The sequence below is a fragment of the Silurus meridionalis genome, chromosome 15 (assembly GCF_014805685.1).
Source record: "Silurus meridionalis isolate SWU-2019-XX chromosome 15, ASM1480568v1, whole genome shotgun sequence".
NCBI lineage: Eukaryota > Metazoa > Chordata > Actinopteri > Siluriformes > Siluridae > Silurus > Silurus meridionalis.
Window position 1 is genome coordinate 21,128,783 of NC_060898.1, and position 22,464 is coordinate 21,151,246.

General features: G+C 37.4%; 2 protein-coding genes across 4 annotated transcripts; one reads left to right on the forward strand and one right to left on the reverse strand.

Moving 5' to 3' along the window:
- Nucleotides 1-681: 681 nt before the first annotated feature.
- pcyt1bb (phosphate cytidylyltransferase 1B, choline b) lies at nt 682-10,276 on the forward strand. The gene is made up of 8 exons (XM_046868052.1): nt 682-803; nt 5,078-5,177; nt 5,817-5,930; nt 6,804-6,955; nt 7,059-7,137; nt 8,152-8,294; nt 8,382-8,570; nt 8,672-10,276. Exons 1-8 carry the CDS (start codon nt 726-728, stop codon nt 8,840-8,842), a joined length of 1,026 nt encoding a protein of 341 aa, XP_046724008.1. The 5' UTR covers nt 682-725; the 3' UTR covers nt 8,843-10,276.
- Nucleotides 10,277-10,432: 156 nt separating this feature from the next.
- Nucleotides 10,433-22,464, reverse strand: pdk3b (pyruvate dehydrogenase kinase, isozyme 3b). 3 transcript variants are annotated; one of them, XM_046868050.1, is made up of 11 exons: nt 22,215-22,453; nt 20,119-20,256; nt 17,947-18,018; nt 16,520-16,704; nt 15,268-15,357; nt 15,056-15,133; nt 13,142-13,218; nt 12,949-13,050; nt 12,708-12,827; nt 12,515-12,628; nt 10,433-11,229 (listed from the first exon to the last, which is right to left on the reverse strand). In XM_046868050.1, exons 2-11 carry the CDS (start codon nt 20,226-20,228, stop codon nt 11,086-11,088), a joined length of 1,092 nt encoding a protein of 363 aa, XP_046724006.1. In that variant the 5' UTR covers nt 20,229-20,256; nt 22,215-22,453; the 3' UTR covers nt 10,433-11,085. The 3 variants fall into 3 exon arrangements, with proteins under 3 accessions (XP_046724006.1, XP_046724005.1, XP_046724007.1); XM_046868049.1 differs by having other exon boundaries at nt 20,119-20,260; XM_046868051.1 differs by lacking the exons at nt 12,515-12,628; nt 12,708-12,827 and having other exon boundaries at nt 20,119-20,260; nt 22,215-22,464.

The following is a 22,464-nucleotide window of genomic DNA, read 5'->3' on the forward strand; positions in this document are numbered from 1 at the left end:
TGGAAACGATGAAGAGACGGCTATAAAGGAAGGCATGGCCTGTCTTCTCGCAATTTATTGTAAATGTGACTTTGAAAATAGCTGTCAGGAATCAGAAGATAAAAGAAAAACTTAAGAATATACAGCAGGGAAAAAAATAAAACAAAAAAAAACCCCCAAAGCAAATGAGCTCCAAATGACAGAAGAAAACAAGTGCTATAATATACTATTGTGCTGAATCAGCAGTTTGTGTTGTGTGGAGAGAAAAATCATGTGTCTCAAGTGTTTCGTAGACTGCTTTAGTTTTATCCATTAAGACTTTATATATTTGTTGTATTTAAGTTATATATCAAATTGAAAGTATTAAAAGTCGTGCTCTATGGAGACATATAAAATGCAAGACGAAAAAGCAAAACCTTTTATTCAACAGCTAATGACAATCAGCCTAATAATCAACATAATCAAATTGCCATTTATATGCTGCATATAAAACCATGTGGCTGATCAGTGCTCCCTGGTAGCATGATGCCGTCAGTGGTATTATATCAGGTCATTTATACACTGATATGCCGTACAAAAATGACTCCTCTATGTTCTGTATTTAAGGTGAACTTTGAACTTTGTACATTTGCTCCATTACATGGATCAGTCTAGCTGCCCTTGCACGTGTGTTGGAGTTCAGTGGTACGTGGTAGTGGTGGCGGTGGTGGAGGTGTCGAGCCGGGCCTGCACTGAACCTCTACAGCATGTCGAAAAAGAGACGCAACGGATCCCGTGGCCACCAGGCTCATGGTCAACAGAAACACAGACCTCATGCTGCAAGGGTAAGTGCAGCTGAGCTAAAGGCTTAGATATGGAGACAGGTAGAGCTTAGCTGCTAATTTAATTTAATTCAAAATGTTTGGGTGTGTGTGTGTGTGTGTGTGTGTGTGTGTGTGTGTGTGTGTGTGTGTGTATATATATATATATATATATATATATATATATATATATATATATATATATATATATATATATATACAGCGGTTTAGGTCTGAGTGGAAATATATCCAGCTGTTTGGGTATAACTGAAAATAAATACAGCTCTGTATAAGTGAAACTATATCCAGCTGTTTGGCTATAGGGGAGATCTATCCAGCTGTTTGGTTATAATTTAAAATATATACAGCTGTTTGGGAATAAATTAAAATATATACAGCTGTTTGGGTATAAATTAAAATATTTACAGCTGTTTGGGTATAAAACAAAATATTCTCGATGGTCATAAATGATGTGTTTGTGAAAATACAGCTGTTGGAGTATAACTAAAAATATTCAGATGGGTGAAAATAAAAATATATAGAGGTGTTTGGGTGAAAATCAAAATAAATACAGCTGTTTGGGTGAAAAGATATATATATATATATATATATATATATATATATATATATATATATATATATATATATATATATATATATATATATATTCAGATGTTTGGATGCAAGTAAAGATGTATACAGCTGTTATATAACTGAAATAACTGAAAATAAATACAGCTCTGTATAAGTGAATCTATATCCAGCTGTTTGGCTATAGGGGAAATCTATCCAGCTGTTTGGTTATAATTTTTTATATATTTCCAGCTGTTTGGGTATAAATTAAAATATATACAGCTGTTTGGGTATAAATTGTCGATGGGTATAAATGATGTGTAAGTGAAAATACAGCTGTTAGGGTATAAATTAGCTGAGCTGCGATTATACAAAATTCCCATGGCCCTTAAAAAGAAAGAAATAAGAATGAGTTTCTCCACATATATACTAATTAATGAAGTAAGCAATTGCAATTTGTTTACGTTTCAAGTTTTGTTGAAGTAAGCTCATTTCTAACTTGTATGTTTAGAACGTATTTGGAACGAATGATATGTATTTCGGGTTTCTGGCACATTTTTAAAGCATTAAATTGACTTGTACCTCACAGAGACCCAGAAGGTTAAGCCCAAAATATTGCAATCAATTAAAAATGTACGAACTAAAACATGTGTGATTCATTCTCATGTTGAAATAAACACACAACACATGTGGCCTTAAATACACTGAAGGCCGCGCGTGTGTGTGTGTGTGTGTGTGTGTGTGTGTTTGAGATACTGTATTTGCACATCCGTATTGACAAATGCTTGTAAAATCTCCAATTAGTTGCAAAGCAGAATGGCGTCACTATTTCTCAACTTCCTTCCGGTTACCCCACACTATTTACCCTTTTTCACCTCTTAACACGCCCACACCAAGCAAACACACCAAACACACACACACCAAGCACACACACTTGTCAGTGTGCGCTAGGAAATGGGACAGAACAAAATTGTAGCTCTATGAATTGGTTCTGAAATACAACTTCAAGAGCATCTGAATTCAAAGATATACCCTGTGTTAACCAGGTATTTTATATTATATTTTATATTAGATTTAGTATTTTACAATATACATTTTATTATATGTAAAACATGCAGAAACGTGCCTAACAATCCACTCTGTAACTTCTTATATCAGTTTACATATCATTAAAGTGTAATATATTTAGATATATATACTTATATATGCAATCTTTTTTACATGCGGAAAATAATCTGAGTTCCCTCAGGAATGTATTAAGTGGCAGACCGCAAGTTTGTTTAGTCTCCGCCTTGCACTTGGAGTGCATTTTTTAATTGTTAATATTAAATTTGAAGACATACACAACAAATGCTGGGGATTTGAAAAAAGACACTACTGCTAGCGAAGTGTCACTGTGGCTATTCGCTCGGTCCCGGGAATGAAATTTGTTTTGCACATGCATGAAAAAAGTGTTTAGCGGCTAACGCTAACGCTATGGATTCTTTGGCGTTTTCATTTCTCTTAAAAGTAGAAAATCCTGACAATTCCACATCTCGAGGGAGTGAATGAATGAAGGAGGGAAGGAATGAAGATATTTGTTAAAGTATGCTGAAATAAGTAGAACAGTTAAGTAGGAAATGTAATATTAGATGTAAACGCACACACACACACACACACACACACACACACACACACACACACACACACACACACACACACACACAATTTAATCAATATAATAAAAAGTGTATTGATATCCTCTATTTCATTTTTATTACATTATTTAACGAAGCAGGCATTTTATTTTAAATTGTTATAAAAATGCAAACTGTTTAAATGTTGATAAAAAATGTAATAATAAACTGCGTTTTATTAAAAATGGCAAGCAATCGAACCAAAATTGAACCGAATCGTGAACTAACCCAAACCCAAACCGTTACACCAATAACATAACGCCTGCAAAAAATCTGTGAATTTTGGACGCACCCCCGCAGCCACTACTTAGTGAACTCATCTAGACATTGTCACTTTAATACAATTATGTGTTTTAAAAAAAACTGAAATTGTTAGTGAATACACATTTTGTTATTCCTAACGTTCCCGAACATTTGGTTCCGCTGTGGATTCACGCGAATTTTAAGATAATCTGCTGCTTGCTGTTAGTTAGGTTTCAAATGAGAACCCGTGAACTTTCCAGGCCGCAAATTATCGTGGGTTGACTGTATATATGCATATCATTTTAATACAGGAAGTGAAGTTAATAGGCAATGTGGAGCAGCAAACACATAATATACACTATTCCTTATGTTTTACTGCTAATAACCTGGTTTTTAAACTAAAGTAATTGTATGCTGTAACTATTATGTCATTACTCCTCTTTCCTGTTCTTCATTGGTCGCTGTGAGAGTTTACTTCGAACAGCTGATGGTTCAAAGGCCATTGACAACATCGCATATCAGTTAGATTACATGCACATATATTATTATTATGCATCTCTGTAGCAACTGTTATCGCTGTTTCTTATCAAAATTTCCAAATAGGACAAGAGTTATGTGAGGGTACAGTAAATGTAGCACTGATTTGGCGATGAAGAAATCGGAGAGACACCAGGAGACTCGGAGTCCCAAACCTGTTCCAGTGTGACAGTGCTTCTGTGCATAAAGCCAGCTCTTCTTCTTCTTCTTCTTTTGGCTTCTCCCATTAGGGGTCGTCACAGCAGATCATCCGTCTCCATACCACCCTGTCCTCTACATCTGCCTCTGTCACACCAACTACCTGCATGTCTTCCTTCACCACATCCATGAACCTCCTCCTTGGCCTTCCTCTTTTCCTTCTTCCTGGTAGCTCCATCCTCAGCATTCTTCTACCGATATTACCCATGTCCCTCCTCTGCACAGGAGGCGGAGCTAGAGGTAGCAGAGCTAAAGATGTTAAGGTTTTTGTTGGGAGTGACAACGATGGACAGGATTAGAAATTAGTTTATTAGAGGGACAGCGCATGTAGGACATTTTGGAGACAAGGTGAGGGAGGCGAGATTGAGATGGTTTGGACACGTTCATAAAGCCAGCTCTATGAAGATAAACATTACATGGGTTGGAGTGGAAGATCTCAACATGTTGTTGAACAACATGGGTTGTTCAACAAGCACATACCAAACTTATGGTCAGGTGTCCACAAACCTTTGGCCATATGGTATATTTTGCTTCAGTACACAAATATATGATGATGCCAACATTTATGTATTAGATATATATTTGTTTTTTTTATATTTGTCATTTCGAATAGTGCTGTTTTTATACTACAAAAAATATTTTTATTAATCATTTAAAGGTGAGGCATTTTTTTTTATAATTAAGCATTTTTTTTACATTTACATTCTAAATATTTTTTCCAAATAAAGGACTTGAATGTGCACAAGTTTCTATGCAGAGGTGCAAAAATGGGGTATATGCTGCACATAGGGGGCGCCATTTCGTTTAGTGGATCAATTGTTGTATTTACTCCTCTTTTTTTGGGAGGTGGAGGGAGGTGCCAAAAAAAAACTTGCATACCCTCAGTAAATGTGCAGTTGTGCCCCTGATTATATGCCCACCCTCCATTCAAAAAACAATATGAATGTTTTTTTATATAAAAGTTAAAAATCAATTTCATAATTTCTAAAGTTTTTTTGTTTGATGTTTTTTCAAAAGAAAATTCTAGAAATTAAATGTTCCGTTCACAAAATCTGTGTTTCTTTCTTACAGACTTTAAGGGAACCTGCAATCTTCGCTGAAGGTTCAAGCACTGATTCTGAAGTCCCCCATAACAAGGTGACTTTAGCTCAGGCCCGGCGTGGCACTCCTGGTAAGACTTCCTTTTGTGCTTCATAACATACGATGTGGTATCAAAAAGTTTCGAGACTAACAGTGCTCAATGGAGCTATTCGGACCACATGCATTACCGTGTCTGCGATTTTATCATGGAGAGCAAGTTAGAACAAACGAGACGCCACAGAGATGTTTGACATGACATACGAACATCACTGGAAGACGATGAGAGATCAGGAAGACGTTCGAGCTCAACCCTTGAAAATCTCGAAATAATTCGGCAACTCCTGCATGATGATCATCAGAGAATAATCCCCATGATCTCACTTCCGCACTCACCATACTCACCAGTTTTGTTTCCTGCGGACTTCACCCTATTACCGAAGATGAAGATAAGGCTCAAAGGTCACCTTTTTTTTACACCATTGTGTAGATTCAGTGCGAATAGCAGTAGGTGCTGGACACAATTTAAAAGAAGACTTCCACAATGTATTCCAGAAGTGGCAGGAATGCTGGGAGCGCTGTGTTGCTGTGCAAGGGGACTATTTTGAAGGTGATAGTGTGGGAACGTAGAAAAATAAAGTACTTGAAACTTTTTAATATCACCTCTTACTGTTTTTGCTGGTGATGTACTTTCAAAAGAACATTTAAGAGCTTTCTTTATGTTCGTCTACAGGTCGCCCTGTGAGGGTCTATGCTGATGGGATTTTTGACCTCTTCCACTCTGGTCATGCACGTGCCCTTATGCAGGCCAAGAATCTGTTCCCCAATACATGCTTGATTGTTGGAGGTGAACTTCAGATGTACAGTCACAGACACACTGATCATTGAAACAACTTAGCAGAATTGATACTTGCATTTGAGGTTTTTTTTAATATTAGATGTTTTTTAGATAAAAGAGAACAAAACAGACTATTTTAAAGTTACCAGGTAAGGTTTTATCCTCCACAATGAGGGGATGAGCATGGCACAAAGTGTGAGTGTGTGTGGAGAGAATGTCTGAAGCCTTATCCTATCATTCATATGTCTATTATTAACAGTCTTTCTTGCAATACATGGTTTGATGAGAAAGTATATTCACATGGCATTAAATTTAATCCAATAAAATTAATCAGAGTTTATATATATATATATATATATATATATATATATATATATATATATATATATATATATATATATATATATATATATAAATTTTTCTGAACAATAATTGGGAAACTGGAAAAGAAATTGCATGATATACTTGGCAAGAATGCATAATAATAGGCAAAGAAAGTATTGAAGACTGTTCAACACAGAACAGGTGAACACAGTAGACCAAGCAACCAATCAGAAGACAGGGGCTGAGACGAATGAAAAAAAACAATGGAATTTACCTAAGAAGTGGTACCTCAGTGGGTAAGGTGTTGTCCTTCATATCAAAAGGTGTTTGAGTTCGAATTCCAACACCACCTAGCTGTCACCGCTGGGCCCCTGAGCAAGGCCCTCAACTTCTCAGCTGTATAAATGAGGTTATAAGATAGAGGTGCCTGCCAAATGGCATGAGTGTAAACATAATAAGGATAAAAGAAAGTGCTCAATGGGCTGAGAGCCAAAACTGGTACTAGGTTACAGTAATTTTTCTTCTAAACATAACCATTTGTATGTGTCTGTGCTTCAGTTTGCAGTGACGAGCTGACACACAAGTATAAAGGCTACACGGTAATGACCGAAACCGAGCGTTACGAATCGCTAATACACTGCCGCTACGTAGACGAGGTGGTTCAAGACGCCCCGTGGACCATTACGGCTGAGTTCCTAAAGAAACACAGGGTCAGTTCATCATATTCCACTTCAAATTCCAACCTCAAAATCTGTGCCTTATCAATTATCTTTGCAGCAAGGAAGACATTTTAATAACCGCTTTGTCATACAGATTGACTTTGTGGCTCATGATGACATCCCGTACACTTCTGCAGGATCAGAAGATGTGTATAAACATATCAAAGCAGCAGGTAGGGACAAGCAGAACACTTTCTTTCTTAACATAATGTACGAACAAATTCATGTAAATTTTTTTGACATATTCCCCTGCTCCAGAAAGATTTGTCAGTACGCTTGAACCGTCCTAGGACAGCCTGCTTCACTTCATCATCAGTGCACTTTGTCGATTGTGCAATTTGATGGCAGGTTATGCGTCTTTTATCCACGATCAGGTGTTCCACGCGTTGAATGTTCACAGGAATAACTGCTGTGGGCTGAAAACCACCACGACTGGGATCGTCAATGACGGACAGACGGCCATCTTTGAAACGTTTCCACCATTCGAACGTCTTCCTACAGCAAAGCTGAGTTCAAATGTTGAGCTCAGTAGCTTCTAGTTTTATAACCATAAAGACTGTATAAGACTGTAGAAAGATCATTACTTATAATCTTACATTCCAGTGCTCATGTTAGTTCTCACTCTCCAGTGTTCTGTATTGTTGACAGATTTATGATCAAACTCTTGATGTTACCCAAATGAGGATGGATTCCCCTTTTGAGTCTGGTTCCTCTCAAGGTTTCTTCCTCATAACATCTAAGGGAGTTTTTCCTTGCCACAGTCGCCATGGCTGCTCATCAGGGATAAATACACACCATTCACCTTCACTGTTAATTAGTGTAAAGCTGCTTTGAGACAATGTCTGTTGTGAAAAGCGCTATAGAAATTGACTTGACTTGACTTGACTAAGCATCTCGTCACCGTGCTGCGCTTGAAGTCTTCTGTAGATGTCCCCGTTTTTTTACGCCTTCGTTTAAGAAATTGTATCACCACACGCTGTTCCTGCCATCTTGATCAACGATCTCTGAACTGGCCTGCGCCACCTATCAGTAGTAGGACACGCTATCCACTTATTTCTGCGTGTAGTACCGCCACGCTTGCATCCATTTTTATGGCTAAAAAATGAAAAGTCCTGGTTTGACTTGAACTCCCCTCGAATTATGTGACCTATAAATGGTGTGTTGTTTTTTCTCTTTGGGTTTTTTAGGAATGTTTGTAGCTACACAAAGAACAGAAGGCATTTCTACCTCCGACCTCATCACACGCATCGTCCGCGACTACGACGTCTACGCGCGAAGAAACCTCCAAAGAGGATACACAGCCCGAGATCTCAACGTCGGATTTCTCAATGTGAGAACAACCAGTGAATTATTGCATGCTGGATGCTTTGTTGAGGCATGTTTTTCCTAATGTTTTACTTCCTGTGTGACGTTACAGGAGAACAAGTACCGCATCCAGAACCAGGTGGATAAAATGAAAGAGAAGGTGAGAACCGTGGAAGAGAAGTCTAAACACTTAGTGCACCGCGTGGAAGAGAAAAGCCATGACCTCATCCTGAAATGGGAAGAGAAATCCCGTGAGTTTATTGGAAACTTTCTGGAGCTCTTCGGCCCTGATGGAGCATGGGTGAGTCCGAGAGGGTTCATTACGATCCAGCATTCAGAGAGAAAATACAGAAATGACTCAAATGATTTACACCATTTTAATAATCACTTTTTCCATAAAAGAATATGATCCAGGAGAGGAGTGGGCGTATTCTGCAGGCCCTGTCTCCGTACCAGTCTCCCCGAACCTCGCCCAGCAGCAGCCCCACCAGAGGACGCTCTCTCTCACCTCCGGCTCCGGCTTACCTACCTTCAGCTAAAACAAGCCGCAGCAGCATCAGACAGAGAAAGTGATGATGAGCACATTTCAATCCACCAAGTCACATATTCAAGAACTGAAATCCAACACACACACACACTTACAAAACCTGTCAAAGCCTGTCTGCTGCATTCCCCAATCTCATTCGCTGACTCATTACAAATAACAGCACTGTATTTTATCTGTATTTCCTGATTTTCTTTTCAGAAACCCCATAAAGTTTGATCCCCTGTGAAATCTCACAACCATTATTTTATTATGCAATTATTGATGCATATTATTTATGCATTTTTACACAATATTTAGTTGCAATAAAATATTTGTCTTTTAATTAGTATTGTCTTTAGAATAGATGTTAAAACAAATGTTTCCTGCATGCGAAAAGCCAAGGAAATGCGCATCAACTGAATGACAAGATGCAGTGGTGTTTTGCGTAAATGTACTTCGTAAACGGTACTTAAAGTAATTTCTTTGGCCACTTCATAGTTTTGCTGAGTATCAAAGATATAAGCAACGTTTATTCTCTACTAAACTACAAGTCTCATTCAATACATATACATTTTACTTCACTTTATTTGAATTGACGATGACGATAAATTGACTAAGATCGCATTAAGGCTCAACACTCCCCGACCCTCATCTGCTGCCTGGGAGCGACTTCTCTTAAAACTATTAGCTTCAGTTTCAGCCCAAAAAAACCTAGAATAAATATCACAAACTTTGAGAATCAGCTTTTGTTGAAGGTAAATACAAACATTGCGCCTCTCTGAAACCGAGAGTTGCATCAAATCAGTCAGCTCTGAATATTTGGATTTATTGATCTAAAATTGTTACAATTGATTTGTCCATCGAGTTCTAATCATCTTCTACTTTGTGGCATGAAGCTGTAATTTGATTGATTAGCTGAAGATCTCTTTGAAAGATTGCTTTACTGATCTGTCTTTGTTTCATTCTGGCATGTTGAAGAGGTTGTTGTGTTGATGGTTAATGCAGTGTTGAGGTGTATAATTTGTATTTTAGGAAATAAAAAGTCACAAATGTTTTGGTTGGTGTTGGGGGACTAATGCATCTTTGTTCAATATGAGTCAAATACTGTGAAAGTACAGTTCAAATCAGATACTCAAAGACTTTTAATCAGGACACATTGAAATTGGTTATTTTTACCTCATAATGGAGTAAGTTTTGCTGTAAGGTATCTATACTTTTACTATACATTAAGTATGATTTTTCAGCTACAGCACTCTTTATACATCTGACAAGTTGTTTCTCTTCGTTGGTGTGCATTTGGCCGCTTACTGATGTGGTCTGTGCAGTAAAACTTCTCCAAATTTCCAGCTACATCTAAAAGAATTTGAACAGATCGATGTATTGTATGCGTAAGATTATATATCTCATCCCAAGAACCGATTTCTAGATGTAAATGTTAGATGTAAGATTCATGATTAACCAGGAGTTTATACACTTGATAATATTACCATCATATCAGTCCATCTATTCTCAATAAAATACTCAAATGCACAGTCCTAAAGTGACTTGAATATGTGATGCAAAGAACCTCCACCAATTTCTTAATAGCGATGATAAAAGCAAGCTGTGGCAACCACAAATTAAAAAAATGCCTCTAGTTTCTACATTTCCAGAAGGAATTTATCATGTATTGTCTCTTTGTATGTACAATTTCATAAAAAGAAGCCATGGGCTACACTATATCAACAAAGGTATTGCTGCTTTTTCCAGGTATATATGGTGTTTTTCTCCAAATGTAACCAGTAAGCTGGAGGTACACAATTGTATAGGATACGGTAGTTTCCTTTCACCTTAACTAAAAGACCCAAACTTGTTCCAGCATGACAATGCCCCTGTGCACAAAGCCAGCTCCATGAAGATCTACTTTACATGGGTTGGCGTAAAAGATCTTGAGTGACCTGCTATAGAGCTCTGACATCACTGACCGCACCCCAGGTCTCCACATCAGTACCTGACTTTTACTAACTTGCTGAACCACACTTCAAAATCTACAGAACATCCCAGAAGAGTGGAGATAAACTGCCATTCCATCCAAGCTGCATTCTCATCTTTACACCCAGTGATACTGGGATATCCTCTAAATCCACCATGACGGTTATAAAGATGACCCAAAATAAAGCAGTTACTCAAGATTAATGAATTACAAGTGACAATATTGTGATGTAACTAAATCTCCAGAATCTGCAGTTCACTGTTCGAACTAAGCGTACACACTCCAGGTGGCTGTCACTGATATGCGGAAAGTGTCAGTCTATTTGTTTGTTTTGAATGTAGATGCGTCCCGTGGGTCACTTCTGGGGTTACTCCAGTCATCCGCTTCTGGCCCTAACTGGTAATGTCTCCACACTGATTTGTTGAAGATCGGGAGTCGTTCGAAAGACTCGCTGGACAGAGCCTGTGGATTAGAGTTAGAGTTTATGAGTGTTTCACTTCTATCCAATATGAATCTGTATTTGCATTGCACACTTAAATAGATCTTTATGCATTACTGTTTGTGTGTGAAACAAATCGCATTTTCATTTGTATTTTTCACAGGCATTCTTTTATATATATATATATATATATATATATATATATATATATATATATATATATATATATATATATTTTATTTATTTTTTTTTTTTAAACACAACAAATAACGATGACAATTAAAACATGTATTTCTACATGTATTCCAAGTGACAAATATATTTTTTTCTGTACTTATTTTATTAAATATAGAAACTTAGGCAAAAGGAAAACTTTAATAAATTGGCAGGTGACCTGGTGAAGCTATAGGTATCTAATGAAGGACACAGGGACACAATGGCGACATCTAGTGGATAAAATATATATATATATATATATATATATATATATATATATATATATATAAAGTTTTCCTTTTGCCTAAGTTTCTTGCTTGAGTGTTGGGTGTTTCTTGCTTGGGGGGTGGTAGCTCAGTGGTTAAGGCATTGGGCTTTGGATCAGAAGCTCACAGGTTCAAATCCCACCACCACCAAGCTGCCACTGCTGGGCCCTTGAGCAAAGCCCTAAAACCCTCCCCTGCTCAGTTGTAAGTCGCTCTAGATAAGGGCGTCTGCCAAAATGCTGCAAATGTAAATGTGTTGGTTATGAGGTCTGTCTCTTGTGTTTTGTTTTCCTATCTTATGTCCAATAACCCTGTTTATGTTCTGGTTTTGAGTTTGCAATTTTTGCTTTACTTTGCTATTTCCAGAGAGAAGAAATAGTTTGTGCAGTTTTGACTTTTGCCAGAGGAAAACGTTGAGCTTTTTCCCCTAAATTCTTAAGGATTCTTTGTTGTATTCCTATTTTAAAATGTGACTGATTTTTGCTCTGTGCCTTTGGACCAGACTTTGTGGTTTCCTACCCTTGGCCCTTGATATGGAACTATCAACCTGTTCAATTCTGTCTCTGCACTTGGGGTCACACACTCCTCTGTGGCAAACTGCTTGAGTTCTCATCTCTGCCCTGGCCCTGACACATACACACACACACACACACACACACACACACACACACACACACACACACACACACACACACACACAGTCTATTGTAAACCAGATTAAACCCCTATCCTACTGTAAAAAGCTCTAACTGTAAAAACAAACCCATCACCCATGAACCTTAAATCATGTTTGAATGTTAAATATGGTCGATGTACAACCACACACCTTCAGATAGATGACTGCATGAGTTCCTATTCCCTCTATAGAGTAAAGGCACAGGTCACCCTGGAAATACCGTGCGTAGAGTCTGGAGATCGGCAAACCGTAGCCAAAACCAGCCTGCATTATGGAATAGTGTGTTAATGCTTCTATGTGTTTTCCTACAAAAGCATTTCATTTGCATTGTGTTTGAGGCTACCAGCGGAGCAGCGTTTTGTGAAGAATTCTGATTCAGGACTGGCGTCGGAGCTGTGGAGTACATGTAGTTGAAAAGGCGGTCAATCTTCCTTAAGGGTACACCCCCTCCACTATCACTCATCTGCCAAGGATGAGCAAATAAATATACAGAATTTACAGAATGTGAATCTCTTGTACCAGCGTACATTACTGTTACAACTGAAAAGTGGTGTTATTGTGGTAAGCTTTCTTATGGAACATACTTTTATGGAGAGATCTTCTTTTCCCAAAGTTACAAGAGCTTTCACAGGGGGAAGTCCTTCAGTGTTGTTCTCATGAAGCTCCACAGTTGCTCGCATGGAGTTCTACAAATAAAATACATATAAACTATAATTACTTTCACTGTTAAAACACATAATAACTCCAGACCGTGTAACCTTGTGTGTAACTACTTGCCTTGAAAAGCTCGAAGAGCATGTGGAACAAATGGGAGGGAACGTAGACCGCCTGGATGGGCTTATTAGGGGTCTTGCCTTTGAACATTTTGAAGTTGACACACATGGGTAAGTCTTTGTAAGAACTTTGCTTAATAAGAAAATCTAGCTTTTTTAATGGTAGAAATTAGATTAGAAAAGTTAGGGTTAAAAAAGAAAACTCAAAAATCTGTACTGTCCTGAATATTATCCTGAATAATCAGAATAATTTCTATATTATGCTAAATAATATTTGGATATTAATATGGAATGTTATTTTTTTCTTGGTATTTATAATTTCTCAATAAACACTCATTCAAATCTGTCTTCTTATGAAATCTAAAGAAAAATGATATACTATTGATATATAAAAAGAATATAAACCATTTTTGGTCTAGCTTGGAGCACTGATCTTTATGATATGCCTTTACTGTGCAGTGTTTGAGGAAAAGCAGTCTGGGGTTGAGCAAAATTTTGATTTTCTGCCAATAATTTACTGGAACTGATACCAAATCCAACCTAAGGTTACCTATCCCTGAATATCATTTCAGTCTTGTCAGTTACCATTCATAAGACTGAGACTAGTGTGGATGTGGATGATGCTGAAAATCAAATTGAGAGCTCATTTTTTATTGCAAGCTCATTTGACGGCACTTACGGACATTAGGTTATAAATGCAAAAAAAAAAGGAACGGTTTCTTTTGTGTGAAATGGAGTAAAAACCATTCCAAATCTCAGCTATACTGTGAAAAGTGCAGGCCATAGCTTGGCTATTACTCATTTGCTATCAGATATAAAAATATCAATACAACCCCATTTCCAAAAATGTTGGGACACTGTAAAATGTAAATAAAAACAGGATGTAATGATTTAAAAATCTTACAAACCCATATTTTATTCATATTAGAATAGATAATAAATGTTTAGACTGAGGAAATTGACCCTTTTAAGGAAAAAAGAGGGTAATTTTGAATTTAATGGCTTCAAAACAATTGGCAACTGAAGTCTAGAAAAATGTATTGTTATTCAAATGAATTAGTTACATATCAAATTAAACAACTAATGAGGTTAATTGACAACAGATGATCGGATATACAGTAGGAACCAACCCCAGACATTAGGGTTGCACAAGCCTTAGTGCCGGTCCCAAGCCCGGATAAATGGGGAGGGTTGCGTTAGGAAGGGCATCCAGCGTAAAAACATGTGCCAAATGCGACCCCTAATGGGAGAAGCCGAAAGAAAGTCTTAGCAAGACAGAGTTTCTTAGAAGTAAAGATGGACAGAACTTCACCAATCTGTGAAAGACCATGTCTAAACATGGTGTAACAATTTCAGATAAATGTTCCTCAACATAAAATTGCAAAACAGTTGAATATCTCATCATTAACAGTCAACAATATCAAACGTTTAAAAGAATCTGGGGAAATCTCCGTGCACAAGGGACAAGGACGGAAATCAATGCAAGACATGCTGAATGCTGAACAAGCCTTCCTGCAGTCTAGACCTTTCAGTAATGGAAAAAATTTGGCACATCATGAAACGAAAAACACAACAAAGAACACCCAGAACTGTTAAGCAGATAGAATCCTGTACCAGACACATATGGGACAATATTTTTCTTCCAAAACTTCAGCAACTGGTCTCCTTAGTTTCCAAATGTATACTGACAGAAGACGTGATGCTACAAAGTAGTAAACGTGGTCCTGTCCCTACTTTTTTTTTTTTTGACCTCTTTTTCTTAAAGTTGTATGCATTCTGTTTAATCAGCTGATGTGATTTTCATTTGTTTTATTGTGAAATAATTTACAGTTTTCACAGTATCCCAACTGGAATTAGAGTTGTATAATAATATAATAATGGTAACAATGATATGCACAGTAATGTGTCATAATCTTACAGTTAAATTCCTGGATGTGCAGCTCAGGTGCTGTCATGTAATACTGTTCACAAAGCATCTTTGCAGTCTCGTATGCATCTGAAACAGGAGACGAACAAGGAGACGGTCACGTATGAGACGTCTGATGCCACAGTATATAAATATAAAGGCTACTGAGACTGAAATAACAGGGAGGATGTTCTTATCCATGGCGGGTTTATTTCGGGTCATACCCCTCACTACCTCCACCACGTTGCAGTTTGGGTCAATGCTTCCGATGTGCTTGGGATGGGCGTGGTCGATGCCGTCACTGAAGAGGAGGGCTGAAATAGGATGCAGATAAATCTACTAAACATTTGATATTTGAAATCCGACACAAATACACACAAAATCTCACCAGCTAATTTCTTAGGAACACCTGTACACCTGCTTAATCATGCGATCATTCAATTAGCCAATCACGTGGCAGCAGTGCAATGCATAAAATCATGCAGCTAGAGGTCAAAATTTTCAGTTAATGTTAATATCATATATTTGATCACAAACTGTGATCTTTTCGACAGTGATGTCAAGTATTTGAGTAAATGAACTTTATTACTGTAGTTGAGTAATTTTTTTGTTTAAAAGATATAAACAACTTTTACTCTCTAATACATTTACAATTCAATAGATTTTTTTTTTTTTTTTACTCCACTATATTTTATTTAACGGACCATTATCAATAACATTTTCTTTAATATTTTACCATTTCTAATATTTTGTCCATTGAATACTAAGGATTTTTCTACTTTGTGTCATATAGCGTTTATCTAATTGAAGATCCCTTTTTTAAAAGAGCGCTTTACTACGTTGTCTTTTTTTGACCGAATTGTATTATCTCTGTTTTATTCTGGCATGTTGTAAGAGGCTGTTTTCAATCAGTAGACGTTTGGTAGTAAGGTATCTATACTTCTATTTAAATATGATTTTTAGGTACTCTTTACACCTCTGCAGTGGTGACATGGATGTTATAGGCTGTTGCTGGTTTGTGTATTTCAGTATATATTCACACATTTAAATCTTGTGTTCACAATGAATGGTGTGAAAAATGCAAAAACATTTTCCGAATGCCAATTCTGTGGGCAGAAACAGCTTGATGAGTGGAGACGTAGCTGACTGGATCAAGGTGACAGAGAGGTTGTAGCAACTAAACGTTCTAAAACAAAAAGCTTGTCCGAATGCACTGCGTGTTTGACCTTAAATTGGATGGAATACAAGACCATATTGGGTTCTCACTAATCTCAGCTGAGAACACGAGTCTGAGCCGAAGGTAAGTAAAAGGTTCACACAAACTGGTCAACTGAAGGGTAGAAAAAGACTAGGTAGGATATTTGTATATTAAAGTGGCCAATGTCTGATCTAATTTGATAATTAGATCATTTTAAACTCTACTACATTACACGATGCATGCTGCACTTATTTTGTTTTGTGTATGAAGCCACACACTATGCTGATTGATGAGCATGCGGAAGGAGATGCGACTGGTGTAGAACCGATCCAGGAAATACTGCACATGGCTGCTGATGTAAGGGTCGAAACCAAACATCTCCTTGTACTCGATGACTCCCTGAGCCATGGTGGGAACCACATCATTGTGTCTGTTCCGGATTTGTAGCAGGATGTCTAAGAAACTGTATGGAAAAAAAGCATGGTGCATTTTAAAGCTGTCTATTATCCAGGATATCTGAGAATTAAGCCTTTGAGACTGGACGAGACTTGAATCATGTGTCACATGTGACTGCTTGAAGCATTTCTAACAGCACTAGCAGTATGTAGATTTTATGTTTGCTCAACTGGACTATTGGTGGTAAAAGGTTTTGTTGATGTGTGGCCGAGTTTGAAATCCACTTAAACTGGTGCCAATCAGCTTTAAAGAAAAAGCACGTTTATACAATTTGTATAATTGGTTGGTTTCAATGCATTTCAAACCCAGCAACAAACTCAAAAACGTATACACCTGAAATGTGTTTTGCTTTGCATTTAATTTAGAACAACTAATCAATAAACAAAGCATTTAAATATAAATTAAGGCTGCACGCACAGTCACAGGGAGCACCAACCTTTGTGCCAAAAGACATCGTCCTGTGTACTTCAGGAGCTGTGCAACTGGTGCTATTCTGACCACGTGCGTTACCACGTCTGCTATTCTGACCACGTGCGCACTTTTGAGATTTTCTCCTCACACGTGAGTTTCTCGCTAGGAAACAACAAGATCTCACTTCCACATCCACTCTTCTTCTTAGATTTGGCTCCTGCGTACTTTGCCCTCTTCCTGAGGATGAGGATCCAGCTCGAAGTTCGCCGTTTTTGGAAAAGAAGATTTCCAGAACTTCTTTCAGAGGTGGCAGGAACGTTGGGAACGCCATATTGCTGTGCAAGGGGACTATTTTGAAGGTGATAGTGTGTAAACATAGATAAAGTCTTGAACATTTTGATACAACCTTGTATATATTACCTCTTTGTGGATTGAGATTTTACTGTTCTATAGGGGCTTGTGTACTTTGATGGAACTCAAAGCTCTGTCACCGTGAGCTAAATCCTCTCAGTTCTGATAGGAGCGCTCAGACATAGCAGCAATCTTAAAGACCCCAATTAAAGGTGAAAAAAAAGGACCCTGTCTGGATTGAGGGGTGGTATGTGCAGAAATTTCCACGTAACCTGGTCAACAAGATGGTTTGGGGTCAGTCAGGCAGCAAACACATGATGGATTGTTTTAAATGGACTACAAGGTTGCAATAGAACATGTAATGCCACTTTGCTGTCCAGGAAAAAGTCTAAGGTAATGAAGGGTGTGAGATAGACACAGTCAAACAAGAAAAGCCAAAATGATTTTCTTATCACAAGCTTTACCCAAACAGCTCTCAGTGACTCACTCATTAAGGGTGTGAGGATCCTCTGGACTCCGGTTCTCATAATCTAACAGCTCCTCAAAGCTCTGACTGTACCTGGGGGAAAAAATGAAGCATTTTTTGAATATAAATAATGATTATTGGATTATTGTAATCTCACATGCAGAAAAACAAGACTCTCACAGGTATCATCTAAAGCCTGGATGATTCACAGTGGTCAGTAAGAGGGTAAAATAAATTTGTTACTGTACTTAGAAGCTTTTTCATGTATCTGCACTTTACTGAAATACAGTAATCCCTGTTTATAAATGAAAAAAACGCGATAAACGGACTCCGTAAATCCTCCTCCCACACACTTTAAACACACAGAAAACAGAAATTCTATTTTTATTAGTAAATTTCATTATTCCAGTATAAAACTCCATAAAAACTATTTTCTATAAGTTTTTTGGGCTATGGTGCTCTCCATGAGAGACCGCGAAAATCCGCCAAACTAATTATTTATCTGGCCAATGCAATTCTGCAATAAAACGGGGCGCCAGATTTCGAACTGCGGTTAAGCATGGGATTACTGTATTTCCATTTGGGGAGACTTTTACTTTAACTTCACTACATTTCAAAGTCAAATATCTTTTTACTCAACTATATTATGTGGAATCAGTCGTTCCATTTTATATATAAGTGGATAAAAACGTAACTGGTCAAACACGCAGCAATCCACCAATCAGGGTACACACACACACTTACATACACACTCATCTGTATTACCCAAATGGGGTCTAACCAACGTAAAGGACTTAATTACATTTTCCATTAATTTTATTTCATTTAATCAATTTAATTTGTGCCATTTTAATTGATTACTCAATTTAATCAATATTATAAAAAGTGTTTGATATATTCTATTTTATTTTTGTAAAATATAATAAAATATTATTTAATATATTATTTAACCAAGTGGGCATTTAATTTAAAATTGTATTAAAAATGTAAACTGTTGATGTTCACAAATGAATAATATAAATAAATAATAATATAAATAATAATAAACTGCGTTAATAAAAATACGACAAGCAATTTTATGTTTTGCATTTCTTCCCCCAAACCGTACCGAAATTAAATCGAACCGTGACTTAAAAACTGAGGTGTGTGTGTGTGTGTGTGTGTGTGTGTGTGTGTGTGTGTGTGTGTGTGTGTGTGTGTGTGTGTGTATATATATACAGTACAGACCAAAAGTTTGGACACACCTTCTCATTCAAAGAGTTTTCTTTATTTTCATGACTATGAAAATTGTAGAGTCACACTGAAGGCATCAAGGGCTATTTGACCAAGAAGGAGAGTGATGGGGTGCTGCGCCAGATGACCTGGCCTCCACAGTCACCGGACCTGAACCCAATCGAGATGGTTTAGGGGTGAGCTGGACCGCAGAGTGAAGGCAAACGGGCCAACAAGTGCCAAGCATCTCTCGGGGAACTCCTTCAAGACTGTTGGAAGACCATTTCAGGTGACTACCTCTTGAAGCTCATCAAGAGAATGCCAAGAGTGTGCAAAGCAGTAATCAAAGCAAAAGGTGGCTACTTTGAAGAACCTAGAATATGACATTTTTCAGTTGTTTCACACTTTTTTGTTATGTATATAATTCCATATATAATTCCACATGTGTTAATTCATAGTTTTGACGCCTTCAGTGTGAATGTACAATTTTCATAGTCATGAAAATAAAGAAAACTCTTTGAATGAGAAGGTGTGTCCAAACTTTTGGTCTGTACTGTATATATATATATATATATATATATATATATATATATATATATATATATATATAAAATAAATCTGATGCCCTTAGCAAGTGTTGCCAGTCCACTATTTAACACAAGCTCTAGGTCTAGCTCTACACTAAAAGCTCTGCAAAGTACTTCCGCTCCTCTAGGTGGCACCCAGGAATTACTCTATTGTCTATTCCATCAGGCTTCTACTATAAAGCCTACATGGTAAGTCTTCATTCGACATTAAATATATTAGAATATCAGGAACCTTGTAAAAATCTGATCAATTGCCAGGATTGAAACTCGATTTCGATTGAGAGATCGATTTTTTATTCTAAATGTGCTGCTCTTGTGTCTACTATGTGTGCTTCTTTATGAGGCTGTTGATGATTGTGTCCATCATCTGCCCTCATGAAGCCCTGCCTCTCACCAGCTCTGGACCAGCTGGACAGACGGCTGGTTTAGCAGCTTGGCCGGCAGCAGAGTGACTTCTCTCATGGTGTTGGCCAAACGAACCGGCAGTTCTTTCCTTAGGAACATATATGAGGTCTTTTCGCAAGCATTCTCTCTACCTGAACAAGAGAAAGAGTGTGTGTAGGTTATTGTAAATTTATCGAGTTTATCGAAACCTGAATTTGTCCCAGTGCTGGCCCTCAAAGTGTTCCACCTTAAAGGTCAGTGTCTAGTAGTCTTGCCAGGAAAGTGCTCCACATCAAATGTTGGTATCAGCATACACTTTTACTATCTTTAGTTAAGTCACCTGACACATAGAGAGAAACTATTTAGATGATAAACAACATCACTTTCATTTAAACCTTAAACTCAATAGGTCTGGAAATAGCATATTCTATAGTTAAATATTATATAAAAATAATTTATATTTTACGGAAAATGGAAAATCCTTCAGTCGTATAAGACTCAAATGAACGTGTTAATAATGCTCTCTCTCTACAGTACTACAGTTATTTTCAATAATGTAGGCCTGACACGGTGCGTTAGAACTGAAAAGAAATATGAAACCATGCAGGGCAACAACTCTGCAGGAATAGACTTGATAACTCCTCCATGTGGTAACTTGCATGTTATGTAAATGAAAGTCGACTAATGCAAAATGCCGGATTTTACAACTTTGTCCCTCTGTAATTAGGCGTTTGGCAGCGGTTTGCTGCTGTGCAACATTCCTGCTAGCTAAAATGAAGTAGAGTTAAGCGCATAAACAGTGTCCTACATATAGAGAGAGAACCTAAACGCATGCAAAGAATATCCTAGGATATCTAGGAATGCTTTTTATTGAAAAATGCCCTAAATAATAATTTTATTGCTAAATGCCCTAAATGTAAATACATAAATTGTAAGCCTACTTAAACAAAAAGCATATATTTGCTTTCTCAATGTCATGCATAGTCTGTTATTAAGATGTTTTACATGACAATATTTATGCTTTAATACACAAAAGATGTATGCTCGACATCAGAAGAACCATTTGTACACTAAATGTACACTAGAAAAATATTAGCAGTATTTAAGTGTATGAATAAATGTAATTATAGTAATACATTTATACAAAATACTCAAAGTATAATACAAATTATATAAGCAAATTAAGGGGCAATTTGACATTAACTTGCATTTTGGGCATTTGGTAGACCCTCATCCAGAGCAGCTCACAACTAGTACTTACTCCTTGCTCCAGAGCCTAAAAGTGGCAGTTTGGTGATCCTGGGATTTGAACTCACACCCTTCTGAGAATTGTATCCAATGATCCACCACTTATGGCCAAGCAGATATAGAAAGCTTGTGCATCATATTAACACTTCCTGGTCTGAGGAAATCCTGGTGTTACTTTATCTTTGACAATTGTCTAATCAATTAGGCTTAAAGTTACAGTTACATTTATGGTATGTGGCAGACACAATTATCCAGAACGACTCACAGTTACAACTCAGTGGTTTAGGATTAAGGGCCTTGATCAGGGCTCTAGGCGTGGTGGGGGGGTGTTATTTAAACGTATGACCTTCTGGTCATATGCCTAAACAAGTGAACTATCACTTCGCAGTTACAGGATGATGATAAAGTAATACACAAAATAACAGGGATACTGGTTTATCTTCATCACATAATATGATGATGATGAAACAATTATAATGAAGCAAGAACATTTAATTATGCCAAATTTCACACACGTGGCAACAGAAATGCAATCATTTAAGTGTATCAGTAATTACAAAACTTAATGCTGTGATTTTCCAAAGTCTGTATTTTACCACATTATGAGTCATCTCCATCATCATCATCATCATCATCATTATACTGTGCGTAAACAGAGCTTCCCAAACAGCGCAGGACTCCACATTCATACTCAGAATACTGGGACTATAAATCTAATATGAACTCATATTCAGTATAATAAGACTGTAATCTAGACCATCCTGAAACATCTCTGTTAAAAGCTAATCTACCCCAGTATTCACTTCTCTGTAGGTCTGGAACAACTTGGAACCAAACCGTGCGTCATGGGCTACTCACCAAAATCCAAAAACTGCTTAATGGACATCGGAGAGGGCGAGAATCGTGAATAATACTCGATTTTGTGCGTGACATCTTTCATCAAGAAGTTCAACAGCTTCATGGTGGCGTACAGAACCCCAGAGATCTGTACTTTCTGTTTCGCCCGTTTGCTTCACTGTAGGCTTATTTTTTTGTCCAAGGCGAGCTCGGGGTAATCCATTACACGTGACAGGAGGCATCTGGCCAGAGGTGGCGCTCTTCCGTGAAT